Raw genomic sequence first — 24,614 nt, forward strand, 5'->3', positions numbered from 1 at the left:
ATTTTATAAATGTTTTTTGTGCTTGAATTGCTTTGAAGTGCTTGATTTGAAGTGAATTGCTTGAAGTGCTTTGATTTCTTGAAATCAAAACATTTTATTCCAGTTCTTAAACTTTGAACAATTTTTTGAAATAGAATTACTGGTTTGAAATAAGTGTGATTCTAAATTAGATGTTATTTTTGAAAATTTGCAATAGTTATACATACCATTATTGAAGCTTTTATCATTTTAAATTTAATACTTGTTGCTAAACATTTTTAAGGCTAAATTTTCTTTCTTTCTTTTTTTTTTTTTAGCTTCTTTAAACTTAATTTACTTGGTTCCCTAAAGATAATCTTTTTATATATTTCATTCATTTTTGGTACTTTTGGGCTGTTTTTCTGAGATTTTTTAAATCGCCTTTTTAATGTTATATTCATAATTGTTAAAATTTAGATTTCAGAAACTTCGGGAAGGAAATTAAAATAGAAATATTTATCTCGATAAAGTTACTAAAATAAGCAGCATGCTCAGGTAGACCTAGAGTCTGGAAATAAAACTTGCTCTATATAACTAATTCTAAAGAGTGATAATAATGTATGAAGTACAATTTATTACAAGGGAATTGGAAACAATCCCCTTTTTATGCTGTATGAAAATTAATTTTACTTTTTTATATTGTACCACTTGTATTAAAGTATTCAGTAGTGACATTTTTATATGTTATTATTTGTTTCTGATATCTTCTCTTAACCTTGTATCTTATCTATGGTCTATCATTTGAGCTAAGCTTGCATGCTTGAAAGCAGGTAAACATATAAAAGTAGCTCAGTAGTTCTTAGTAAAATATAGGTTCAATTGATTGTTTTTTCATCTTTTCCTGTCAAATGTTGGCAACTTGCTTGAAAGAAAATCTGACAATTCACATTACTTAAACTACAGCAGTTCAAGTACTTGGTACATAAATTGAAAAAAAAAAAAAATTTGTGGCATTCAGCTTTTGTTTATACAATTTTTGGCAAAATCTGTTGCATTCTTATACCACTTGCCTTTCTGCTTATATCTTTCTGTTGTTTTTTTCAAGAAACTTAAGTCTATAAATAGCAATTTTCACATTTAAAATTTTACTGATGAATTAATTCAACTTGGCTTGATAATTAACAGATTGGAAACAAATTCACATCTGTATGTCAGATTCTTTTTTCATTCTTTCTTCTTTTTTTATATTAAGACAATTAAAAAATTTTAAATACGTTGTTAAGAAAACTTTGATAGTATTGTATCATTTGTGATATGGCTACAGTTTTTGTATTGTGAATCAGGCTTGCTTACAGCTTTTAAACATTTAGTTAATTTTTCAACTTTCTGGATATTTTCTGCTTCAGTTTCATATCTACAGATAAATGCACACATAAATAGTAGCTGAATTGCACACTGAAAAAAAAAAAAATTTGGTTTTCTTCGAAAGAAATTCAATGAATGATTAAATAAAATGAGACCAAAGATTATTTGGAACCACATTTTCTGGCTGTATCCAAGTAGGGTCTGTTCAGGTTTTGAATACACTATTCATTCCTAATAATTTTACAGTGTTATTTGGTTCTGTATCTAGCCGATATTTTCTCTAGGAGTGTGTTTGAAATACTTTTCTTTACTTTTTGCTGATTGAAGTTATCATATAATAAAATTTTTCATTTTTGCCACAAAACATCACCTCAATATGAGTCAGGAATATATTATGCTTTAGATGCTTATATTACCTGTTATTGCTTATAGATGTGGTTAAAAGAAGACAATTGTGATCTTTTCTCTTCTATTGAAGAGTAGTCATGGATATTTTCAGAATTTAGTTGAGTGGTTAATAGTAATGCTAACATTACTAAATAGTTCGTAACATTAAAACTGTTCATTACTGTGCAAAGAGGAAAACATTCTAGAATGTAAGAATTTAAATGTAATAAAATTAAGCGTTTTTTCTTATTTCTTAATTTTTTAAAATAATTTGAAAGTTTATCCTTATTATTAAACCTTTTTTTACTGTCAGCATACAAATAGATTTTCAGTGCTTCAATTTACAGATTAAATATCAAATTCAATTTTTGATGTACTTTCCTGATTTTATCTAAAATTGCATCTATTTGTTAGATCTACTGGTTTTTTTAAAAAAAAAAATCTGTGCTGAATAAAGTAATTCATGTATCATTCATTGCCATAATTCATTATGATGAAATAGTTCTAGGTAATATTGACATGCATGAGTAATGTTTAGTGTTAATATTAATAAAAATTTAGCAAAATTCATTGCATTGAGTTAGTAATAAATAAAGAAAGTCCTAATTTTTATTTTTTCAATGCTCTTTTTATTTTAAAAATGGAAAATAAAAACAACCATAAATTTTAAAGATTTATTCAATTATTTTGTAGCTTTCCTTAGGTTATCTGAAGAGTGATAACCAAAGGAATATATACTTTCTCCTAAATTGTTTACACAGATTCATACGATATCAAATTTTTGTGTAAGCTCCTATTTTATTTAAGGTAGCCGCCTGGCTATGTTTCATTTCAAATAAATCTGTTATTCATTGATTTATGATCATGATTCCTTCAACAAAGTTTTCAAATTGTGATGGCCTGTGATTGGAATTGTGATTACACATGATCTATTAATTGTGCTAATGAATCTTCCTAATGTTGTGAGTTCCATGACATGATAGTGCCATTAAAAATATAATTATCCAAGTAGTTACATTTTAATTGATTGTATCTTATATATTTTAACTTAAGTTTCTTGTATCTAATGTAGATTACACAGATAATAAATAGAATCTTCCTTCAGCTTTCAACAATGGAAGAAAATCACTATTGAGTATTTAACAAAACTGTTTGAGCTTCATTGCAATAATATATAGTGTTGTTGAGAATTGTGCAAAAATATTTTGAAATTTAAGAAATAAATTCAGAATTAAGAATAAATTAAAAATTAAATAAGAATTGAGAATTAAGAATAAATTAAGAATTAAATAAGAATTGAGAATTAAGAATAAATTAAGAATTAAATAAGAATTGAGAATTAAGAAGAAATTGATATATTTAAAAAGTAATTTTTTCAATGATATAGAAATAAGGTGATCATATTTTGAGGATTATTTTGGAAAAACACCAAAATTTTACTTGATTTTTTTATTAATTAAAATTTAAAAAATCATTCAAGTAGCACATTCTAACTCTCCAAAGTATATTTGTGCCAAGTTTCCATAATGCTGCATTAAACAATTTTGCCTATTGAGTACCAACGAGTACATATTCGAAATAGAGATGTTTTATCATTAATAGAGATGTATGTGGAAATTGATTTGAAAAAATACATAGTTTTTCAGTCACAATCATTTAGGCTGTATAAATGTTAAATAGATAAAAAAAAATTTCCTTTATGTTGGGAATTAACATGTTAGAAAACTTTCCATATTTATTATGTGACAGCTATATTAAAAATATGTAACTTCTGGCTGATTTTTTTTTAAATAATGGGGTCAGTGCCCAGATTCCTTTTTAAGTAGTTTCCTTACATCTCTACACATTTACATCACTGATTATTCTGCTGTCAAAAATGCCTCTGGAAGTCTTTTGCGATAGTGTTCATCTCATGTTTTGCATTATATCTTTTCTACACCAAAATGATATCTTTTCTATATTGTCTTCAACTGTAAAAACAAGCAAGGAGTTATGTCTTGTGAGTAAGAAAGTTGGGGAATGAAGGGAAAGTGTATATTTAGTGAAGAAATTCTGAATTGGGTGTGGTGAATATGCTGGAGCATTATTGTGGTGCAATTGCCAGTAGTACTCTTTTATAACTGTCGGATCAGGATTTTTATAAGATTTTCTATTCTCGCAACAGCAATTGCATTCTAAGCAGTTTGTAGTTTTCTAGAATACTGGTCACTCTCCTCAGATGTTTAGCCATTTTTAAATCAGTCAAGCTGCTCCTTAATTTGTGTTACCCTTTATATCGTTGTCTCTAAATCCCAGATGAATCGTACAAATGGTTTCAATTTGTTGACAGGATTTGATTCAATATCTGTACTCAATTTGTTCAGTCATTTTAAACGATTTAAAAAAAAAAATCCAGTGTACTTATATGACAGAATCTTGCACAATGGTTATCATGCAGCGATTTGGTATAGAGCATGGAGGAAACAAAATGCAAGTATGTGTATCAAGATGTGTCTTCCACTGTGCATAGTGCCATTTCCCTAGCATTATCATTGTGCATGGAAAAACTCAAGGCTGTTTACTTTTTATATAGACCTCATGTTTTGATACTAGGTTTAATATGGGATAATTTTTTAATTATGTTTTATTCATAATTTTCTTAAATTTGAAGATCTTGAAAAGAATTTAATATCATTTGTAAGCTAAAAGGTCGAAAATGGGGGTGGATCCGTTTTGTATATTGCAAAGACCCTAGATTATCTATTTTAAAAAAATTATAATTCAGTAAAAAACTTAAAGCCACATATTAATGGTATTGATAATGATTTTATCCTATCAAACATTTTTAAGTTACACCTATGAATAGAATTTATATATGTTGTAATATACATGCTTGAAATCTCTGTTTAGTGTATAATTAATTCTGCATAAAATAAATTAGTTACTGTATGGTGTTTGACTTTTAAATGTTCATGGCAGACATGATAGATTTTGATATTTTGCAGCACCAATTAATGCAGATTACTAGGCTTCTGTTTCAATAGGGCAGTCAATTCAGTTTTATTTCAGCAGATTTTAACATGTTAATGATTTATTTTAAGTTCATATTTTTATTTTATTAATATTGTATTATTTATTATGTTTTCAAAATACCTGGCATTCACATATTACACAATATTATCGAGGCCGATGTTTTGGTTTTTAAATATTTTTATAACTAAATGAAACATATCGGAACTGATCAATTATATTTGATAAATTAATAATATTATCCTAAAATTTGTATTATTTATAAAGTTTGCATTTTTTATAAACTTATTTATTTGGCAACTTGAAAAATAAAGTTTTTTTAATCAACTTGCATATGACCCTTCCTCTTAGTCAGAAGCTCTAGACAGCTGCCTAATATGTCTAGTTGGAAATTTGCCACTGATAGCTATAATGAAGACTCTTTAGATAAGCTTATTAAATTGGCGTTTAACTGTTGCAGGATACCCGAGGCATGTGCACTCTTATGGGTCTGTGTGATAAGACTGGTTGTGTTGATCTTCCTCTTATCAAAATTGATCCTGAACGAGAAGCCCACAGAAAAATCCCTCTCATCAGACTTCAGCCTGCTCAGTATCCATCTACCAATTTGAAACCTCAACCTCTTGTCAGATTGATTCCTGCTGAAATGATTTCCAAGAAACAGATGAAAGAATCAAATGACGTTTTCCGTAAGCCGTTTTAAAAATAAGCTTTTTGTATTAACATGAAAACTGAATATGGTGCTAACTTTCTCTAGTCATTCTGATACACATTGTTAATAATTTATTGATTGTTATGAAGATTGTTTTGGTGGAGAGATTATATATTGTGATTTGAAATGAGTATTAATCATACGTTTTTATTTAAAACGAGTGTTAACTAAATATTGGAATTAAAAATTAGTATAAATTATATATTGCAAATAATATTAATCCCACATTGATGTAATTTTATTTAAATTACTATTTAGATGCAATATTTGCAAATAAGTCCAGATATTTTTCAAACAAATTGATTGTAATTTATATCTGTAATATTATTCTATAATATTATTCAATACTATAAAGTTGCAAATAAATTAGTGATCCATAGAAATCAAAAGATTGATTGCTAGATTATTATCATTTCTTCCCATGAAATATATTTCCCGGATAAAGTAACAAATCAGCAATTTTTAACCTTTAATATGTAGTGAATAATATATTATAAGTATGTTATATTGTTTTGATTCTTGATGGTAGCTTTTGGATATAATTAAAGTATTTTGGTAAAACTATGAACAAACCTTTTTAATTTGAACTTCAAAAGATAATTTTATGAATTTAATTATAATTGTTCTTGTTTCTTTGTTATTTTCTTGTACTTTGAGCCCATTGTGAAATTTTTTATACATGAGTTAATTATTATTGTAAAATTTGCAGCTGCTCTAAACTGATGATTGTTACAGCATAATTATATTTAAACTATTTTGTATCTTTTATTTATACTTTAAAGAATAAATTGTTTTAATGTCATTTGCTTTCTATTTTCATTTAATTTTCTTTCAAAGATTTATGGGAACTGCATTTCCATAGGAATTTTTAAATAAGGCAGAACAGAAACAAATTTATCTACACTAAAACTGTTAAATTTAGAGGTATGGAAGAGAATAAATATTTTTGAATGACTACATTATTTAATTTAAAAATACATCTGAAGGCAATCTGATGGGGCTTTCTTTTTTTTTATAATGAAATATTGATTTGAATGTTCTTAAAACTAAATTTCTTTAACTGTGAATGTGTTTTGTGTTCAAAATGCAAATAATGATAAGGATGAAATAAAAGTGTTTTTTTTTCTTATTAATTTTGAAGAAATGCTGAATTAGGCTTTTAAGATAGTTATTACTTGTAGCCCCCATCCTTTTTTTTTTACAATATAATTCTACTACTTCGTTTATGCAGGAAAAAATTACCACTACTGCATACGAGTTAAAAAAATGGGACATTGTTTAATGATTAAAAAACATTAGTTGTATGCAAAATTTTAATAAATTGTTTCAAATAATAATATTTCTTTCTAAAATATCAAACATCATTACACAGTATTTTAGCAATGTCAGTGAATGTGATTGTACTTGAAGTCAAAACCTGTAGTTTAGTAGTTTGAATAACTAAAATGATCCCCCCCCCCAAAAAAAAGAAAGAAAAGAAAAGACAGATTTTATGAGATTTAAGTAAAATTCATTTAAATTCTGAGCTTAATCTAAAAAAAAAAAAAAAAAAAAAAAAAAGAGAGACCTTTTTCTGATTGGAAAATTGTTTACAAATATAGCATTAATTTACTTTAAATTATTTTAAAATAGTACATGATATAGTTTACAAATTTTTTTACCTGTTACAAAACTAATGAGTAACATTATTTGGTTGCAATAAAACAGTTAAATACAAGATGTTTTGATATGAAATTTTAAAAATAATCAATATTATAAAGTATACTATTTTTTTATTCAGATATTGTATCATTTACATTTCAAAGCAATTAAATGTATTATGTTTATTGCATATTTTGATTTAAAAGACAATAGAAAAAGTTTTATGATAAAGGCAAAAGCAATATGAAAAACTGCCAGCATTTTCAAATTGCAAACAATGTTGCACAATTAAAAAAGTTTTACCTGAGACTAACCTATTTAATTATTCTGTTAAACAAAGATTATTTCCATGATTTAAGTATTCTTGTTTTATCTTTATATATATTTTTTTCTTGTGAGGAACAAATAATATATTTTTTAGAATGCCACATGGCTTTCTTTATATGGCCTTGACCTAATTAATTTTTTTTCTTGTCTGAATTTGATGTCCTTCAAATGCATATCAGATATTTTAAGATAATGAAATTTTTTCATGAATCTGTTATCTTTGAATTCTGATTTTTTTTTTTTTTTTTTTTTTTTGTAAAATTATCTAAATTTCTTATATTGTTTTTCTTTTATTTTGTCCTGTTTAAACAAAAAGGGATTTGAATTAACATTCCTATTTTCTTTCTAGAGCTCCCGCTTGACAGGTTGATGCATCCTTTGCCAGTTTTTGAGAAAGATACAGAATGTGCTTTATGCAAAGCCTTTTCTTTCTATCTTGAAAAAGATTTAGCTGGAGACAATAGCAAGGTAAAACAGATATGCACAGATATTCAGTATTAAAATTAATTGTATCCATAAACACTAAAATCTTTTTGTAAGTGGGAATTGTAGCAACTTAATTGTTTTTAATATAATCTATTCGTCTAGGGGAAAAAAGTGGATTATAATAGCAATCTGTTTTTCTATTTGTAAATAGTTAATCTAGATTGATGGATAATTAATATGTTCATTGCTACGATTCATGCCTATCAAATTAAATGATTTCTTCACTACTATTTCTTATCCATTATAGGGAAATTGGAAAATGATGACTAGCAGGCTGAATCAAAGTAGCAATAGTTATGTATATGTTTTGGATGGAATTTTCATTTTTCACTGATGTTACAATTGGTTTTTATTACATCTTTTTTGAATACCCAAAGTGGAATCTTACTGCACTTAGAAAAATTATAATTATTAAATAAAAATAATGGTATGATTAAAAATTATTATGTCTTGATTTATGTTATAATAATGCTAGGAAACAAGAAATTTTACAATCTGGGAAAATGAGGGAAATTCATTAAAATTTTTAAAATTCTGGGAAAACTGCAATGAAAGCATTTCATGAGAAGATGCATGCAACAAGCGATTTCATGCTATTATTTCAATACATCTGAAACCTAATGCTGCTAAAACAATCATAGTGACATCAACTATGGAGCATTGTTTTTTTCAAGGTTATAGCAACTTTTTGGAATTTCATTATAAGAAAAGTGATAAACTGATGAATGTGACAAAGCAGTAATTCTAATTAAACTTTTAGAAAGGTTGATTTCCACTAGTTATTACATTTCATTTTCCACTTATTTATTATATTTCATTTGCTCAGCTCTTGCCAATATCTTTTACTTTTGCAATGTCTGAGATGCTTTTCTAGATTTATGCTATCTTAGGATTCAAAACTCAAATGTCACTCAAGGTTAATTTTTTTCTTCTATCAAGCATTTTTCTGCATTGCCATTTCATTCTGTATACATTATACAGTAACTCAAAATATTTTCCAAGGGTGGGGGGATCTCTTCGAATTTTTGGAAAATTTGCTGGTGTTTGAATAATTTTTGAACATCCTACCACTTGTTAAATTTTTTATTAAGCAGGGAAAAAAGGAAAAATATTAAAAGAGGCTCCTACCAGCCAGACTAGCAATGTATTATAAATAAACATATCAGTGAATCCATCTTTTACCTGCAAAATTGGTATTTTTTCCATGCCATATCAGACAAATTTGAAAATTTCTTAATTGATGTGCCCATTTCATTTTCATTGAAAATTTAACGAATCTGGTATTGTAACTCTTGAAAAAGTTTACAGTAAAAAGATGTATTTGAAGAAGGAGAATATTTTGAATGTAAATTTTAAGTATGTTTTCTTCCATCCACAACCCCTCCCCCTCCACAAAAAGTGAATATTGGGGTTTCCATTTTTTGTCATATTAAGAAGCGTCTAAAAGACAGCAAAGCATATTTTTTAAAAAGGCATAAAAATTTTTAATGGAAATTAAAAAATTACTTTAACAATCCTTTTGACCTATACTTTGGCAAGATTAATTTCTTGTTTCACACAATGGTAATTTTGTACAAGACATTATTTGATCAACAATTTACAAAAGTTTTCTCATTTTATGTGAAAACAATTGAATGGCTCTTATTTTTTTTAATTAAAAAAATGAAGATAAATATCTGCCAAATTAAAAAAAAATATCAGTAAAATCATTTTATTAAAACATAAGTTTTCAATTAAAGCAATTAATTTCTTATGATTTATAAAAAAAATAATTTGAAGTAATATTTTGGTAATGTCTTTTGTTTAAATTATTGCTAAAATGTATATTATTAGGTCTGCATTGCTGTATCTTTTTATAATTATATTGTTATATTTTATTCTAGTGCTCATCTTAAGATCACTAATTAGGTATTAAATAATTTTAAGCTTTTGAGCAAAGATCATAATCACTTTAACTGTGAATATAATTTGTATTGCAAAGAATAGTTTTAATATTTCTTAGAATTCTTATGCAGTTTTGAAACAAAATGTTTTACTAAAATTTCTGGTATTTTTTTTATATTAGTAAAGTAATATATTATTTTAATAGTTTTTTTAAAGTTTTTTTTACAATATTTTAAAAATTAAATTTCATAAAAATGTGCTATTTTAATCATATTAAATAACTGGTTAAAGTGTTTTTAATAATGTATAATGTACATATGCAACAATTTTGAGATGGGGGAAAGCCAGGTAACAAATATAATGAGTAGCCATAAGTCTGATTTTACAGCTCTTGTATGTTTAGACAGGGATAAAGAAGGAAAATTTTTTTTTTCTGTTTCTGTAAATACGATTCTTCCCCCCCCCCTTATGTTTGTGTAGATAATGCGAATACTGCCAAATCTTAGAGTTGGGTTGCATATGATGTTTGACACCACTTATAATGGGCTTCATAATGACTGGATGTTATGTTAGTGAAAAGCTTTTGAAAGAGATTTCACTGTTGTCCTTTTCATATTTAATTCTTTTAACGTCAGACTACAAGTATTCTCAAAACTGTTGAAAAAGGTTCTCCATGTTCTCTACCCATTTTGGTAGGTATCATGGAAAACATTCCCATCTTGAGTTCATTTATGAATGATACATGACCTCCATGCCAGATGATATATAATGAACATTTTAAGTAAAATATTAATGTAATTTTTTTTTAATTATTTCTTTTTTTTCTGCATGATTTTCTGATTATTAGCTTGCTATTAAAACATATCTTTTATTTCTTGTAACGTTCAAGTCACTTTTTTTTGTTTCATGTTAATTTTTGAAGCAATTTACAATGGAGATAATAGATCCAATATCTAAGAGCTTTAGAAAATTTTCATTGTGGATCAGAGGATATTTCTTCTTGAAATTCCTTAATAGCATATATTTTGACTTTGTGAAATTACTAATGCTGCACTATATATTATCTGATATATCCAGCTTTGCTAAAGATCAATACTATTGAATGTGTAAATTTTTTTATACACATTTTCAATTTTTGAACTTGATTATGTGTATTAAAATGAGAATATTGACTTAAAATTTGAAATCATTCACCAAATTAAAAATAATAATAAAAGAGATACAGCTACAAAATCATCACAATAAATATTGAACATTAAGGCATTTAATAAATGAACAGTATGAAATTTCATAAAATTTGATATTCCATTATTAATAAGAATGTAAATAACATACTGCATATGTGTGAAAATAGATTAATTTTCCACGCCTTTAGAGAACATTAAAAGTTTTTAATTTTTTAAATTCGTTTAAATTTAATTCAGAAATACTTCCAAATAAATCTGAAAGATTGATTGATTAACAATATTTAGTTTTCAATGTATAAAACACTAAAAAAATAAATTGTCCTTTGAATCAGTGGCAAAACGTTTTTAAAGCATTCTCTCATTTGCATGAAAAAGTAAAGATAGTGCAATCTCTAAAATTCTGTAGGTGGGAAAAATTGTTGAACACATTGTGTATACATATAATGCCATAAGAGACTTTGCTTCATTGGCGTGAACAAAGAATCGGCTGCCTTTCTCCATTGGCAGAGGCAAAGAGGTAGACAAATTCGAGACAGGGATGAACTGCAAAAGTGTAGAAAAATAGATTTTAATTTATATAAAAATTATCCATATAGTAACCATTTAGTTAATTATCATGAAGCTCTCTAAGATATAACTGTATATCTCAATACATCTAATTTTAATAAAATTTGTCCAGTAGTTTTTTAGTTTATAGAGGTCACACACTAACAAATATTGCTTTATATATAATTACAATTTTTCCCCCTGTTTTTAAGAGTGTCTTTCAACTCAAGGAAAAAAAAACACAGTTTAATCACTGTAGTGGAAAATTTAATTATGTTAATTTTTCTTTTCTTGTATACAGTTTTAGATTATGAATTCTCTCTCACTCTCTCTTTTTATAAGCTCTTTCTTAGCAACAGATTGCATGCTCAGGCTAATGCAAACTTAATATCTTTCAGATACATGTTCGCCAAGCAATTAATGGAATTTGTGAAAAATGGATGGTAGAATATCCTGATCATTGCAAATACCTTGTTAATAATTATTCTCAGAAAATGCAGATGGCCATTGCAAAGGGTGTCAGCTTTGATAATCTGTGCTCTGAGGTAAAGGCCTGCTTATTAGAAAAAAACAAAAAAGGTAAGATTTTTCGGGGGGGGGGGGAGGGAGAAGAAAGAAAAACTTTTTTCTACATATTTTTCAAAATGTTATAGAAATATGTTTTATCTTGTCTAATCTTATCTATCTTGTTATCTTATCTAAAATATTCTTGGAAATGCTGTTTTCATTATTTCTATGTTTGAACAATTGTTGCATGTTGAAACACAATAGAGTTATTTATATAGAAGTTGACTTTATACTTATATTAATAGTTTTGCATTCAAAATAAAGGCTTTGTTCCGAAACATAGCAATTTATATCTCTTGTTTATAGCAGTTGAACAAGTTATCTCAAAATTACACAAATCATTTTTTAAAAATGAACTTTTTTGCTTGATTTAATTCTTTAAAGTTATGTGGATAGTATGAAATCATACCCTTTATTTCAGTTAATATTGCCTAAATTGGTCTTTGAAAATTGTTTTTCTTCAGGAACTCTCTAAATCTGGGATTTATGTTATTTCTGTTGGAAAACAGCTAATTGTGCTTACTCCCAATCTTATATACTTCTATAATAAGTCTCAAAAGTATTTGGGCAGGTGATTTTTTCAAATAACTGTTCAAAAAAGGAAGCAATAATCACACAAAGAAATAAGCATATGGAATCATAGCATAGGTTTATTATAATAAAAAAATACAGCATAACTTTTATAGAATTTGTGCAGAAAATAATTTAAAAAGTAGGCTGTCATAAGAATATATGGACTTTTCAAATATTTTGTATTTAAATTCAAATTTTGGATCCATTGCCTGACTTGAAAAATCAAGTTTTGCATGCTTTGAATTAGAGTTTGGGGAAAATGTAGCTGTAAAGTGAATCAACTCTGCTCTGTTTGTTGCTTTAATTCTTGAATAGACAAAAACTGACAGGCTTGGATATACACATCTTGCGTTAATATGCCCCAACGGTTTCCCATGGTTTTCAGGTAGTGGGCTGATAGATGGCCAGTTTATAACAATCACTTGATTTTGTGTAAACCAATCTGTTTTTGAGAGGGAGGTGTGATTTAACACATTTTCTTAAAAAATTTCCAGCTTTTACCTCCTAAGATGTTTCCAATTGAGAGTAGATTACTTTTATGAACATTTTGTAATCCTCAAAGTACTTTCAATGTTTAAGAAAAGTAATATCCATAGTTCATTGAAGCAGAATGTATCCTTTATAGATCATGTCAATATTATGCCCAACAATCAGGGCCATTTAAATTGCATTTTTTTCATCACTGAAGAAAACATTTAACCACTCATCTGTCTAATGCATGTATTTTTTAGCCCAAAGAAACAGTGCCTTTCTATGGTGCAATTTCAGCATAGATGCCCGATGTATTTTGCGATATTTATGAAATTTGTTTGTCTGTATGCGGCAGTGAACCGTACATCTTGAAATTGGAAACACCTAATTCCTTATAATTTCATGAATAGATTTCTTTTGCCTTGAAACTGCTTCCAAAATCTCTGTATTGTCGCTGAGATGTTTTTCTTGGTCGATCTGAATGCTTTTTTTCAATTGTATTTCTCACTTTTGAATAAAATTTCATAAATTCCAGGTCTGCTGCATTTAATTTGTTTAGCAATATCAAAAACTTTAAAATTTTGAGCTTTTAAGCAACAAATTTTATCTGTATCAGCAACAGAGAATTCAGTTGTGAGGCATTTTTTAAATACTCGAGAATAGAAGAAAGAGCAGTGATTATGTATTTCGAAGTTACATGTACAGAGCGCAGAATATGCAAATTATCTGATTCAGTGGAAATAAATGTGATATTTTTTATTGTTTTTATGTTTTTCGAACAACTTATTTTAAATTTTATTTTTTACAAACAATCTGTGATGCAAGCATAATATTTCTGTATTATAATAATTATATATAAATTATTATAATAAACTTATTATTCAATATGCTTATTATTTTTTCATGATTATTACTTCGTTTTTTTTTTTTTTTTTTTAAATCGCCTGAGATTTTAAAAATAAATTAACCATATACTTATGATAAATAATGTACTGTAATAATTTCTTTGACAACTTTACGCTACCGTAGTTTTTGTTTTTAGGGGTTTTTGTTTTTTGCATCATTGTAGTGTTAATTCAAGAAATATTGGCTGATAAAAAAAATTCAGAGATTAAAATTGAGATGAATTCAGGTGGTAATAAGCTGAAGAGAATATAACAAGGAAGAAAGGCAACAGAAAGCCAGAAAAAGATTTTATATACAAAAAAAAAAAAACCAATAAAATCACACATGTATGAAAATGATATTGTGGCTTCAATTGTTTGTGGTTTTGAACTATGACTGGGACAAATGATGATAAAATAAAAATCTTATTTTAATTTTGATTCATTTCAGTGTTACTATCAACTGGGAAATGCTAGGGAATCTTGCATTATTTCCCTATCTAAGATCATTCATTTTTCTTTAATGACAGAGATTTCATTGTTTTAAAAAGATCATTTTTAAAAATACAGATTGAATTTTCATCAATTAACTGTAAGCTAAATTAATAAAAAAGACCTTCTAAGGATCAAAATTTCGAAGTATTAAAGAAACATTGATCAATTCTGAAGAAACATCTGGAAGAGCTATAAAAGGAGATCAGAAAATTGTGTTCTCTCAGTTTTTCAAAAAAGTTTCTCTGCTTTCTCAGATGACTCATTATAAGAATAATCTGGGATTGATAGTGGCAAAAGACTCTTTTGATGGTTTGTCAATTAATTCATACATTGATGATATATATATAAAAAAATTGATGGGAATCTGTTGAATTCCCTGGTGCATTGGTTGACCTGAAGGAATTTCAGACAAGATAATAGCATCACAAAATTGTTGGGTTACATTCATTTTTTTTACAGTAATATCGTTAACTGTCTAAGACATCAAGTTTTCTAAATAATGAATACCAAGCAATTATAATAATTTTCTTCTTATTTCTCTTCTTCATCTTAAAAAAATGAATAATGAAAGTGTTTTGATCCTAAATAATTGTTTTACTGCAGTTCATTTTCATAGATACAGTACTATTTCATAAGAATTCAAATTAATTTGGTTTCCTTCTAACTGTCCTAACAATTCATAAGGAAAATGGTTTCCTCTCATTTCCTAACAATTAATATTTTGTAATATATGATGTTTCCTTAAACAACCATTCAATTCATATCTCTTACTTATAAAATTTTACAAAATTAATTTTCTGTAGAATTTATTATTAGAGGCATATTTCAATACTGTTCTTGTTTGATTTTAGATGACCTCAATGTAAAAGTTATCCCAAAATCTGGGGAAAATCCATTCTGTGACTTGTGCAAAGATGCAATGAATGAAGTTGAAAAAGCACTTAGTGACCCAGCTATTAAAGTAAGAGTTTTCTTTGAATTGTTATATTTAGAGAAATAATTTTTTTCTGGGTCTATTATGGTTTTAAAATACAGAACTTTAATAATATGCTAAAAAGAATGATTTATTTTTCATTATAATAGGTTCAGCATTAAAAATTTTTGATCTTGAAGTTTATTTTAGACATACATTTTTATGGACTAAATAGTTATTAAACTATTTATACCAATTTAAAATGGAATTTTGAGTCTTGAAAGAATTTTTAGAATTTCATTCATTTTTATAAATTTAATCTGTCAGGTTCTAGGAGTGCATATAATTTGAACATTTTTTTTTATTTTTAACTAAAGAGAGATAATTACATGATTTGATTCTTTGAATTTTGTTTGCTTTTAACCCTTTTATAAAAAGTTAAACAAAATCTCGAATTTTTTTTTTCGATTACATTATAAATTAATTTTGATGTATAATTTTTGATGTGAACATGTATAATTTTTGATGTGAACATGATGTATAATTTTTCATGTGTACTCAATTTTTGATGTGAACATGATGTATAATTTTGATGTGAACATGATGTATAATTTTGATGTGAACAAGAATTACATTATAAATCAATAGGAAAAAAAAATTAATGCTTATGATATTAATTTCTTTTCTTTTATTAACTGTAAATTTGATTATTTGACATTAATAATTCAATGGAATGAGGGAGTAAAGGTGATTAAAAACTGAACTAATTAGTTAAACCAGAAAGATATTGTTTAAAGTTAAGTAAAGATTTTTTTAAAGATATTAAGGTTTAATGATATAATTGTTGTAACAATCTGATTAAAATATCTACATCAATTTTAAGGAAAAGGGTGGATGCAAAATTGTGCATAAAAATAATAGTTGTTTTGAGTTTTCTAAAGTTTCATTTGTAACTTTATTGTTCTTTTTTTCATTTATAAATTATTTATTATTATGTTTTGGAAAAAGGCTTATTTGTATTTTTAATAGAAAAGTTATTTATAGGTTCCAATGTATATGATGTCAAATGTATAAATATGTCAAATTTGTTAAAAATATTTTTTCTTTTATTTCTCTTCAAAAAGTTATTGTGCTATTTGTAATTATTTTTTTAGCAAAAACTGAGGAACTCACTGGATCAAGTCTGCAATCTCTTACCAAAATCTTTCAGGGATGATTGTGTCTCTTTCATTAACCAAAATATTGATGCACTTATTGATATTCTGGAACAAGAACTACAGCCAGACCAGATTTGCCCTGCTCTCAAGTTGTGTGGAAGTAATAAAAAAATGTTCATTTGCTTTTTATTTACTAATTAGCTTTTTTTTTGGTTTGTAGAAGAACTAAATATAACTTGATTTAATGGGCACTAATTCAATGATGTTAACTTTCTAAAATTGTGGGGTTTATAGTATTAAATAATGATGCAGCAAATTAAATTAATAACTTAAAGGAATAAACTTGCTGAATGTTTCTGCATATAAAGCAGTAATTTTTTTATACATATAGGAATGGAATAATCCCATTGCATTATAACATACTGTTTTTTTTAATAATCTTTTTCTAGAAATAATCATGCAACTTAGGGCACAATTGTTTATAAAAAAAGATACTGTTCATTTACTGTGCTTTATTAAATGTTCTTATAGCACACCTGAAGTTGAGCAATTATCTGAACTATGGGCTTGAAAGATATTTGTGTTAATATAAAATATTTACTTAAGTAATAGCTGTTGTGTTTTAAGTTTTAAACCTCCTCCCACCATCAAAAAATATTGGTTACCTTCAAAGTTTAAAAGAACAAGGATTTTTAGACATGCAGTCGATGGTTTTCCCATGAACCAGAACCACACATTTTATATTCTTACAGTAGATCTGCTCTCTTCAATATAATGCATTTTATAAGTTTCTTTCTTTTGCATTCTGTATGTCTTTAAAAGTACTATTCAACTCATCCATGTAATATATACCAATTTTTTAGGCCAAAAGGCAATTGGAGTCCCTCCAAGAGTAAACGATTTAGAATGTGATGTCTGTATGGATGTAGTTTCTTCTTTTCGAACTAAACTTCAAGACCCTGCTTCAAAAGTAAGTTTAATATTTTGAAATTCTTTATATCTGTTTTTAATATTGAGATGTTAATATAAATCAAAGTACCAATTTAAAGTACAAATTAATTTACAATACTAACTCTTTTTCCCTTCCATATATTGATGAGCTTTTTATTTTTTAAAATAAAAGAAATTGCTTTTGATTCAACTTTATGCTGTTTTGAATGCTGAATGCATGTCAATATACAAGAATATATTTACTGTGGTGAACAGGTTGTCATAGTAATTACATGCATAATTTAGCATGGTAAAGCTTTAAATTTGATTGAGATTATGTTGTTGAGGTAAATAATGTATGTATGATTGTGTGATACATGAGATTTAATTTCACATGTTTCAATCTTTATTTTATTTTCTAAATAATTTTAGTTGGCAAATCATTTAGGTTATTTAATTGGTTTACTTTTAAATGATTTTATTTATCTTTACAATTTTCATTTTTTTTTTTTTTTCCTTTTTCCTGAAGGAGATAGTTTTGACTTTTTTGGAAGAAGGCTGCATGCGTCTTCCTGATTCTGTTGCTGGAGAATGCAAAAAGTTTGTGGATGATAATATTGACTATGTGATGAAAGTTATTGTTGAAGGGTTGGATCCTAAGAAAGTTTGCTCTATCTTGAATATCTGCCCAGGTTTGTCGATTTTATATTTGTATAAAAAATACAGGATCTCATTAAAAAAAATGTATATAATTTGAATAATTGCTTGATAAACATATGAATTGTTCTCCAAAGTTTCATAATTGTAATTTATAAAAATGAATTTTTTTCCCAATTTTTATAAACAATTTTGGATTGTTATTGTCAAGTAGTACTCATTAAAGAAAAAAAAAAAAAAAAAAAACACCAACACCTTGTGGATTTAAACATTGCAATTTATATTGTTATATCAATTGGCATTAAGATATTTTATCTTTCAATGATTATTCTCAAATAATTAGTAAAAGTGATCTATTAACATCTAGTAGGATTACTAAAAGTAATCTTTATCAAAATGAGAATTGCTAAATGTTTGTATCTGAGGCGAAAGGTATTCTTATTATGAAAAATAATGTAGAAATACTCTGTCCTGTTAGAAGTACTGTTCATCATTCCCAAATATCTTTTGAGTGTAAATCATGGAAATCACACACACACACAAAAGTTTCAAATCTTACAAAAATGAACAGACAACAGTAAAAATGTTACTTTTTTTTATACATCACTACTGATGAGCTATGTCATATACTTGACAACTAGAATTGTGATACATAATTAAGTTATTAAATTTCTGGAAAAAATGTTGTAAGGAAAATGTCTGGATTGATTACTTTGATTCATGCAATTTTCAATAGCTAATAAAGTTTACATTTATAATAATTCATATAAAATGTCATGATTTAAAATATTATTGATTTTAAATATCACTGTCATAATGGTAGTATTATTATTGCTTTGTATCTTAGTTAACTAGAATGTATGCACAGTTTGGAACATCTTGTAGTTTATTGAATACATACTTTTGAGATTCACAGAACACCTGTCCTCTTCAGGGGGCAATCCTTAATGACAGAAAAACCACTAAAATTTGACTTTGAGTAAAGTAAGAAAGAAGAATTATTTGAGTGGGTGGAGGAAGAAGGAAATTGTAAGCACATGCAGCACTTGATAGAAATCTTTGATGATGATGTTGGATTTCAGAGTTTCAGCTAGAAACCAATAAAGGAGTAGAATGTTTGGGTTAAGAACTTGCTTTTGAACAAGGAGATTACTCAACTTATGCATATAGTAGGATAATTTTCTCCTCAGCTTTATCATAAGTCAATAATATTTTTCATACTGCCTTAATTAGACCATGTGACAATTCTTTAAATAATAATTTAATTTCTCTGAAGGTTTCTTTCATGCCATCTATTTCTGGGTTGGTGGGATCTGTCCTTGGCTGGAGATTGCAATGCTTATTGCTTTGGTTTTTACTGGGATGTTTATTTTTTGAATTTTCCAGGAAAATGCACATAGGGAAAACTTATATTTGTTCTTGGTTGGATCATGGGATGTTTTCTGCTATACTTAATGCATTTGGAATGCAATTTTTTGCATGTTGGTGAAAAATTTCCTCATTTGTAATATATTGTTGCTCTGAGTCAATTTCTTAAGTTTCAATTTTAAGTTCCAGATGACAAAGAGAATGTTCAGTTTATTATATATAATTTTGATCCAATTTCCATTGCTATTGAACAAAATTCTGAGTTCAATGATTTGGAACATTCCTGGAATGCTTGAGTGTTGTAGTTTCTTTTAATAAATATTCTGTATAATCTTTAAAATTAAAATAAATTGAGATTTCTCTATGTTAATTGTTTCACATTAAAATTGAATGATCCATAAAGCACAAAATCTATTGGAAACTTACAAATTTAGCATTACATGTTCTTACATAATTATCCTGTTTCAGATGAAAACAACAGTGAAATGATGCATTTTTGTTTTTAATGCTGGAAATTTAAGTATTTGAAGAAAGCATTTTGTTCTCAGTAAATAATTTTGAAAAACCAAAAATAATGATTGTGTAAAATCATTTCAATATTTATTTTGTTTTAAAATATTGATATGAATCAAATTTTAAAATTCTGTATTGAAAGTCATTAAACTTTATTTTATTTTCAAATATCCTTTAATGGAAATAGTCACTGTTTTTCCAACTAATGATTCATTAATAAGATAAATTCTTGCAAAACTATTATGACTGTTTTTTTTATTACATGTACAGAATTTCAAATAAAAAAATACTTTTGGTATGCAGCATTTTCATTTTCTTTGCTGGTAATTATTGACAGGTGATTATTTTCTTTATTAAAAAATTGTTAGCATATAAGCAAGACTTTTTTTTTTATACACTAGCCACCTTTGGCGACCAGCCCATTCGCCAATCATAATGCACTTTCAAATTTTCAATTAAATATTTTATGTAACTTGTCTTTTAATAGTTTCCTTATCACAATGCTTTAAGTCTCAAATTTTGACAGTCATTTAATTCAATCATAATTTTATAAATGCCTTAAGTCTTAATATACTAAATATCTCTCTAATTTTAAATCAACTCCCAGAAAAGTTTAACTTCAATTTAAAGTGTAGTAATTAAACAATTAAGTGTAGTAATAATTAAACAGCAATTATTATAAAAAACTTTTTTTTACTGAAACCAAGCTTTTTTTTAAAAACGATTACTGAGATAGAGTCATTCAATCTTATGTGTACTACAGAGAAAATTTCTTAATTGATGTAATATCTCAAGAATTATTCAAACAAAATTTCTTGGATCCATCATAAAATTCAGTTTTTAGTTTTAGTTTCAAATGGATTAAATTGATATGAATTAGATTATTTTATTTTTTTTGCTGTATTAATATACTTTAAAAATTAAGAAGTCTAAATTTCATACAGTCCTTTGATCCTAAGGAATCATTTTGCAAAAATATTCTTGACACTTCAATTTTTAAATAAATAAACATTTCTATCTTCTGCTATAAAATCTGATCGATTTAGGAAGTTTTGAATAGAATAGCTTAGAACAATGAACATTTTCATAATCTTAGGCAAATCAGTCTTGAGAACCCTGGGTATCAACTTATCTAAAATCGCTCGTTTTTATTGATTAGTGATAAATTAAAGTGAATTTTCATAAATCAGTCAGTTTTAGTGACTGATTTAGTTGATTGGATGCACGCATTTATCCATGCACGCATTTAAAAAAAGAAACTAATATATAGGTTAAAACATTGGTGTCATTAAAAAAATAATTTTTTGAACTTTAACTTGATGTAAAAATCATTTTTCTGCGATAAGATTTTCGGAAGTCATCGCGAAAAAATGCAGAAATTTCATTTCATTTTTAATTAAAATTCTAATTAAAACTTTGAAAAGATCACTCAAAAGTGCACATTTCTGACTTCTAAGGTATACTTGTTCCAAATTTGGTAGATGTAGGTCGAATGGTCTGGCCTGTAAAGAGCCACCATAGGCACACACATCCATCTTTATTATAAGTATAGATTTAGATATAAATATATATTATTTGTTTTCTTTAAGATCAGTACCAAATTTACGAATTAAACTTTTTTGGTTCAATTATTTGCACATTAAAGATCCGATGATTTGATTTAAAATACCTTTTTCAAATGAATGTTCACTTCAGTTGTTTTATCTGAAGCGTCAACTGTTTATGGAAGTGTTTTTCCCCCCCTCTAAAGTATGCAAGGGAGGGGGGATAAAAGAAACTGTAAAGCATGAAAAAAAATAAGAAAAATGCACAAATTTAACATTGGATGAGAGGAAAGAATTTCATGATAATGGTCCATTTTTTTTAGCTTCGACTGTGAGATCAAAGTGGATAACCTGTACATAGTAAATTATGTATGCTTTAATTAAAACTGAATTAATTATATAGCTGTTTTCAGTGCTACAGAAAACTTTTCTTTGCATTCATTTCTTTTTAAGAAAATATGACACTTCAGATTTATTCCATTTCATATAGACACATGCTGAAAATTAAACTTTTCTCTGTTTAATTTGCAGCAATATTTAACTTATTTTTTTAATTTTAGCTTGTGTCAATTTTATGGCAAAATGTTGATAAAAGATTATTTTTTACAATGCACATGTAATGTGCTTGTGCAGTTTAAATTTTATTTTTTTGTGCAAAATAAATGATGAAAAATATTATTTATGTAATATTGTAAAAGATCGTAGAATAATTTATCTTGCATTTTTTTAAAGAAAATATTATTTTTCTTATTTATTCCATTGCATAGCGGCACTTGCTGAAAATGGCTGAGTTTTTTAGATTTAATTTTCAGTGAAAATTATTTTCTTATTTGGGCTGTTGTCAATGCTGTTATCACGTTGATAAAAGCTGATTCCCCCCCCCCCCCCCAAATATGCTCTTGCAGATTAAGTTTTATTTATATTTTTTTAAGCGATATAAATTATTGAAAGTATACTTAAATTATGTTTTTAAAAATTCATTAAAAGTAGAAATTTAAGTTATAAAACATTAGTATCATTGAAAAGAGAAATTTTTGAACTTCAATAGGATGTAAAAATCAATTTTGTGCTGTAATATTTTCGAAACTTATAGCAGAAAAACGCTGAAATTTCGCTTCATTTCTAATTAATTAAAATTTTAATTAAAAATTAAACACACACGCGCGCACACACACACACACACACACATGCACGCACACACACACAGCTTTACTATAAGTATAGATTATGTAAAATAATATGTGATTTACTTCATTCTTCATTAAAATTACTTCTAAGGAATGTATATTTTTGCAGAATATTTCAGTCTTTTTATTTTGTTCTAACTCAGTGCACATCATTCCATTCTTTAACAATCTGTTGCTATGGTGGATATATTTTTCAATTAACTATACAAATATGTAAACATATAATTTAATTATTATTTATCTTTGAGAATTTATCTGTATTTTGTTTCTTATCTAGAGCACATGCAAAAGTGTGTGTTTATTTCACTTTGTTTCAGCTTTTCTAAATTCATGAATTCATTTTTTTAGCTGCTTTCCATATTGAGCAACCCAAAGGAATGATCAATGATATTGAGTGCGATTTATGCAAACAAGTAATTGGTAAAGTGGAAGACATGATTAAGGACCAAAAAACAGAAGTATGCTTTTATATTTTTCTCAAACATTATTCTTAAAATAGCTTGTAGTTTTCAGATGAAATTTTATTGATACTTCATCAATGTAACTACATTTTTTTTCTGCTAAGTGATGATGTATTTGTAACTTAAAGAAAGATAATTTACCTTAGATTTCCTCCTATTATGCACATAACAGCTAGTTGCAACTAATTTTTAAAAATATATTTTAAGATGTATTTGTTTTCTCTAACAATTTTAAGACCAATATTTTCCAACATTAATCTCTAGCTTACAGGCGGTACAACTGTTGTACCAGATTTTTTTATTTTCTGTTACGGCTCGTCACAACTGCTATACCAGCAATGAGTTTGAATTTCATTCCCCCACTTGAAGTTTCCAACTGAACCCTAATTGCCTCGTAAAATCCCATCTCTTTTGTGTCGCAACCCTTTGGGTTAGGAGATTTCGTCCAGTAGTTGTTATAATCATTTTGGCGTTAGTAAGTCTTATGAACCCTGTTTTGGCAGCATTTTTTTAAAAAGTAACATTCCTAAGAGGTATGAAATGAGTTTGAATAATTTCATTTGTGAGTAGTACTCGATTAAAATCTGTCATCTTTTCCCGTTTATCGATTTTTTAACTTTATAAATTCCTTAATATTTTAACTTAATATAATTTTGTAATTTTATAATAATATATGTTTATAGTTGGGCCCATCTATTCGTCTAAATATTTGAACCAAGAATGTTCTTGAAAGAATTTACTAAACATTTGAACAAGAAATTATATGCTCTTATATAGTCATGAATACATTTCTTATGATTTTAAAAACAATCAATATTTACTGAAAAGGATTTAAACTCTTCTTATTAATATTCTGCATAATGATGCTCTATTTAAAAAAATGAAAATATTTATAAAATTGTTTGGAATTGTTTTTGTAATTGCAAAGTATGTGAAAACATGTACTTAATCTTTTGGAATGAGTCTACTGAGCCAGATTTAAGATTCCATTGGATTTTTCTTGTGATTTAATCTATGTTTTTTTTTGTAGGATGAAATTAAAGCTGCACTGGACAAAGTCTGTTCCTACCTGCCTTCTTCTCTCTCTGCTAAGTGCGAGCAATTTGTGAATCAGTACACAGATCTCATTGTGACACTTCTTATGGAGGAACTTGATCCTCAGTTGGTATGTGCTCGTCTTGGCCTTTGTCCTAGTAAGTGGCTTTCTGCTCATTTATCTGGAATTTTTTCTTGTGGGAAAGACTTTGCAAGTTATAATAGAATTTAAAATATTTCCCAACTTTGTAAAAAGAATTACATTTTTTTTCTTTTTTCATTAAGTGCTTAAGAATTGTTTTGTATGTATGCTAAAAATGCAGATTAACCCAGTATATTGGTGAAACTACCACTTTC

The 24,614-nt window shown here is 26.8% G+C and overlaps 1 protein-coding gene across 2 annotated transcripts in view; it reads left to right on the plus strand.

Moving 5' to 3' along the window:
• The window catches only part of LOC129981935 (uncharacterized), a 67,363-nt gene that overhangs the window by 23,336 nt on the left and 19,413 nt on the right, over positions 1–24,614 (plus strand). For both annotated transcript variants that reach the window (XM_056092993.1, XM_056092994.1), the window contains exons 14-22: positions 5,180–5,408; positions 7,749–7,867; positions 11,901–12,081; positions 15,344–15,453; positions 16,560–16,722; positions 17,426–17,532; positions 18,022–18,184; positions 23,110–23,219; positions 24,253–24,415. In XM_056092993.1, coding sequence (XP_055948968.1) covers positions 5,180–5,408; positions 7,749–7,867; positions 11,901–12,081; positions 15,344–15,453; positions 16,560–16,722; positions 17,426–17,532; positions 18,022–18,184; positions 23,110–23,219; positions 24,253–24,415 — 1,345 coding nt within the window. The remainder of the gene's footprint in view (positions 1–5,179; positions 5,409–7,748; positions 7,868–11,900; positions 12,082–15,343; positions 15,454–16,559; positions 16,723–17,425; positions 17,533–18,021; positions 18,185–23,109; positions 23,220–24,252; positions 24,416–24,614) is intronic.

The sequence above is a fragment of the Argiope bruennichi genome, chromosome 8 (genome assembly GCF_947563725.1).
Source record: "Argiope bruennichi chromosome 8, qqArgBrue1.1, whole genome shotgun sequence".
NCBI classification, from domain to species: Eukaryota; Metazoa; Arthropoda; class Arachnida; order Araneae; family Araneidae; genus Argiope; species Argiope bruennichi.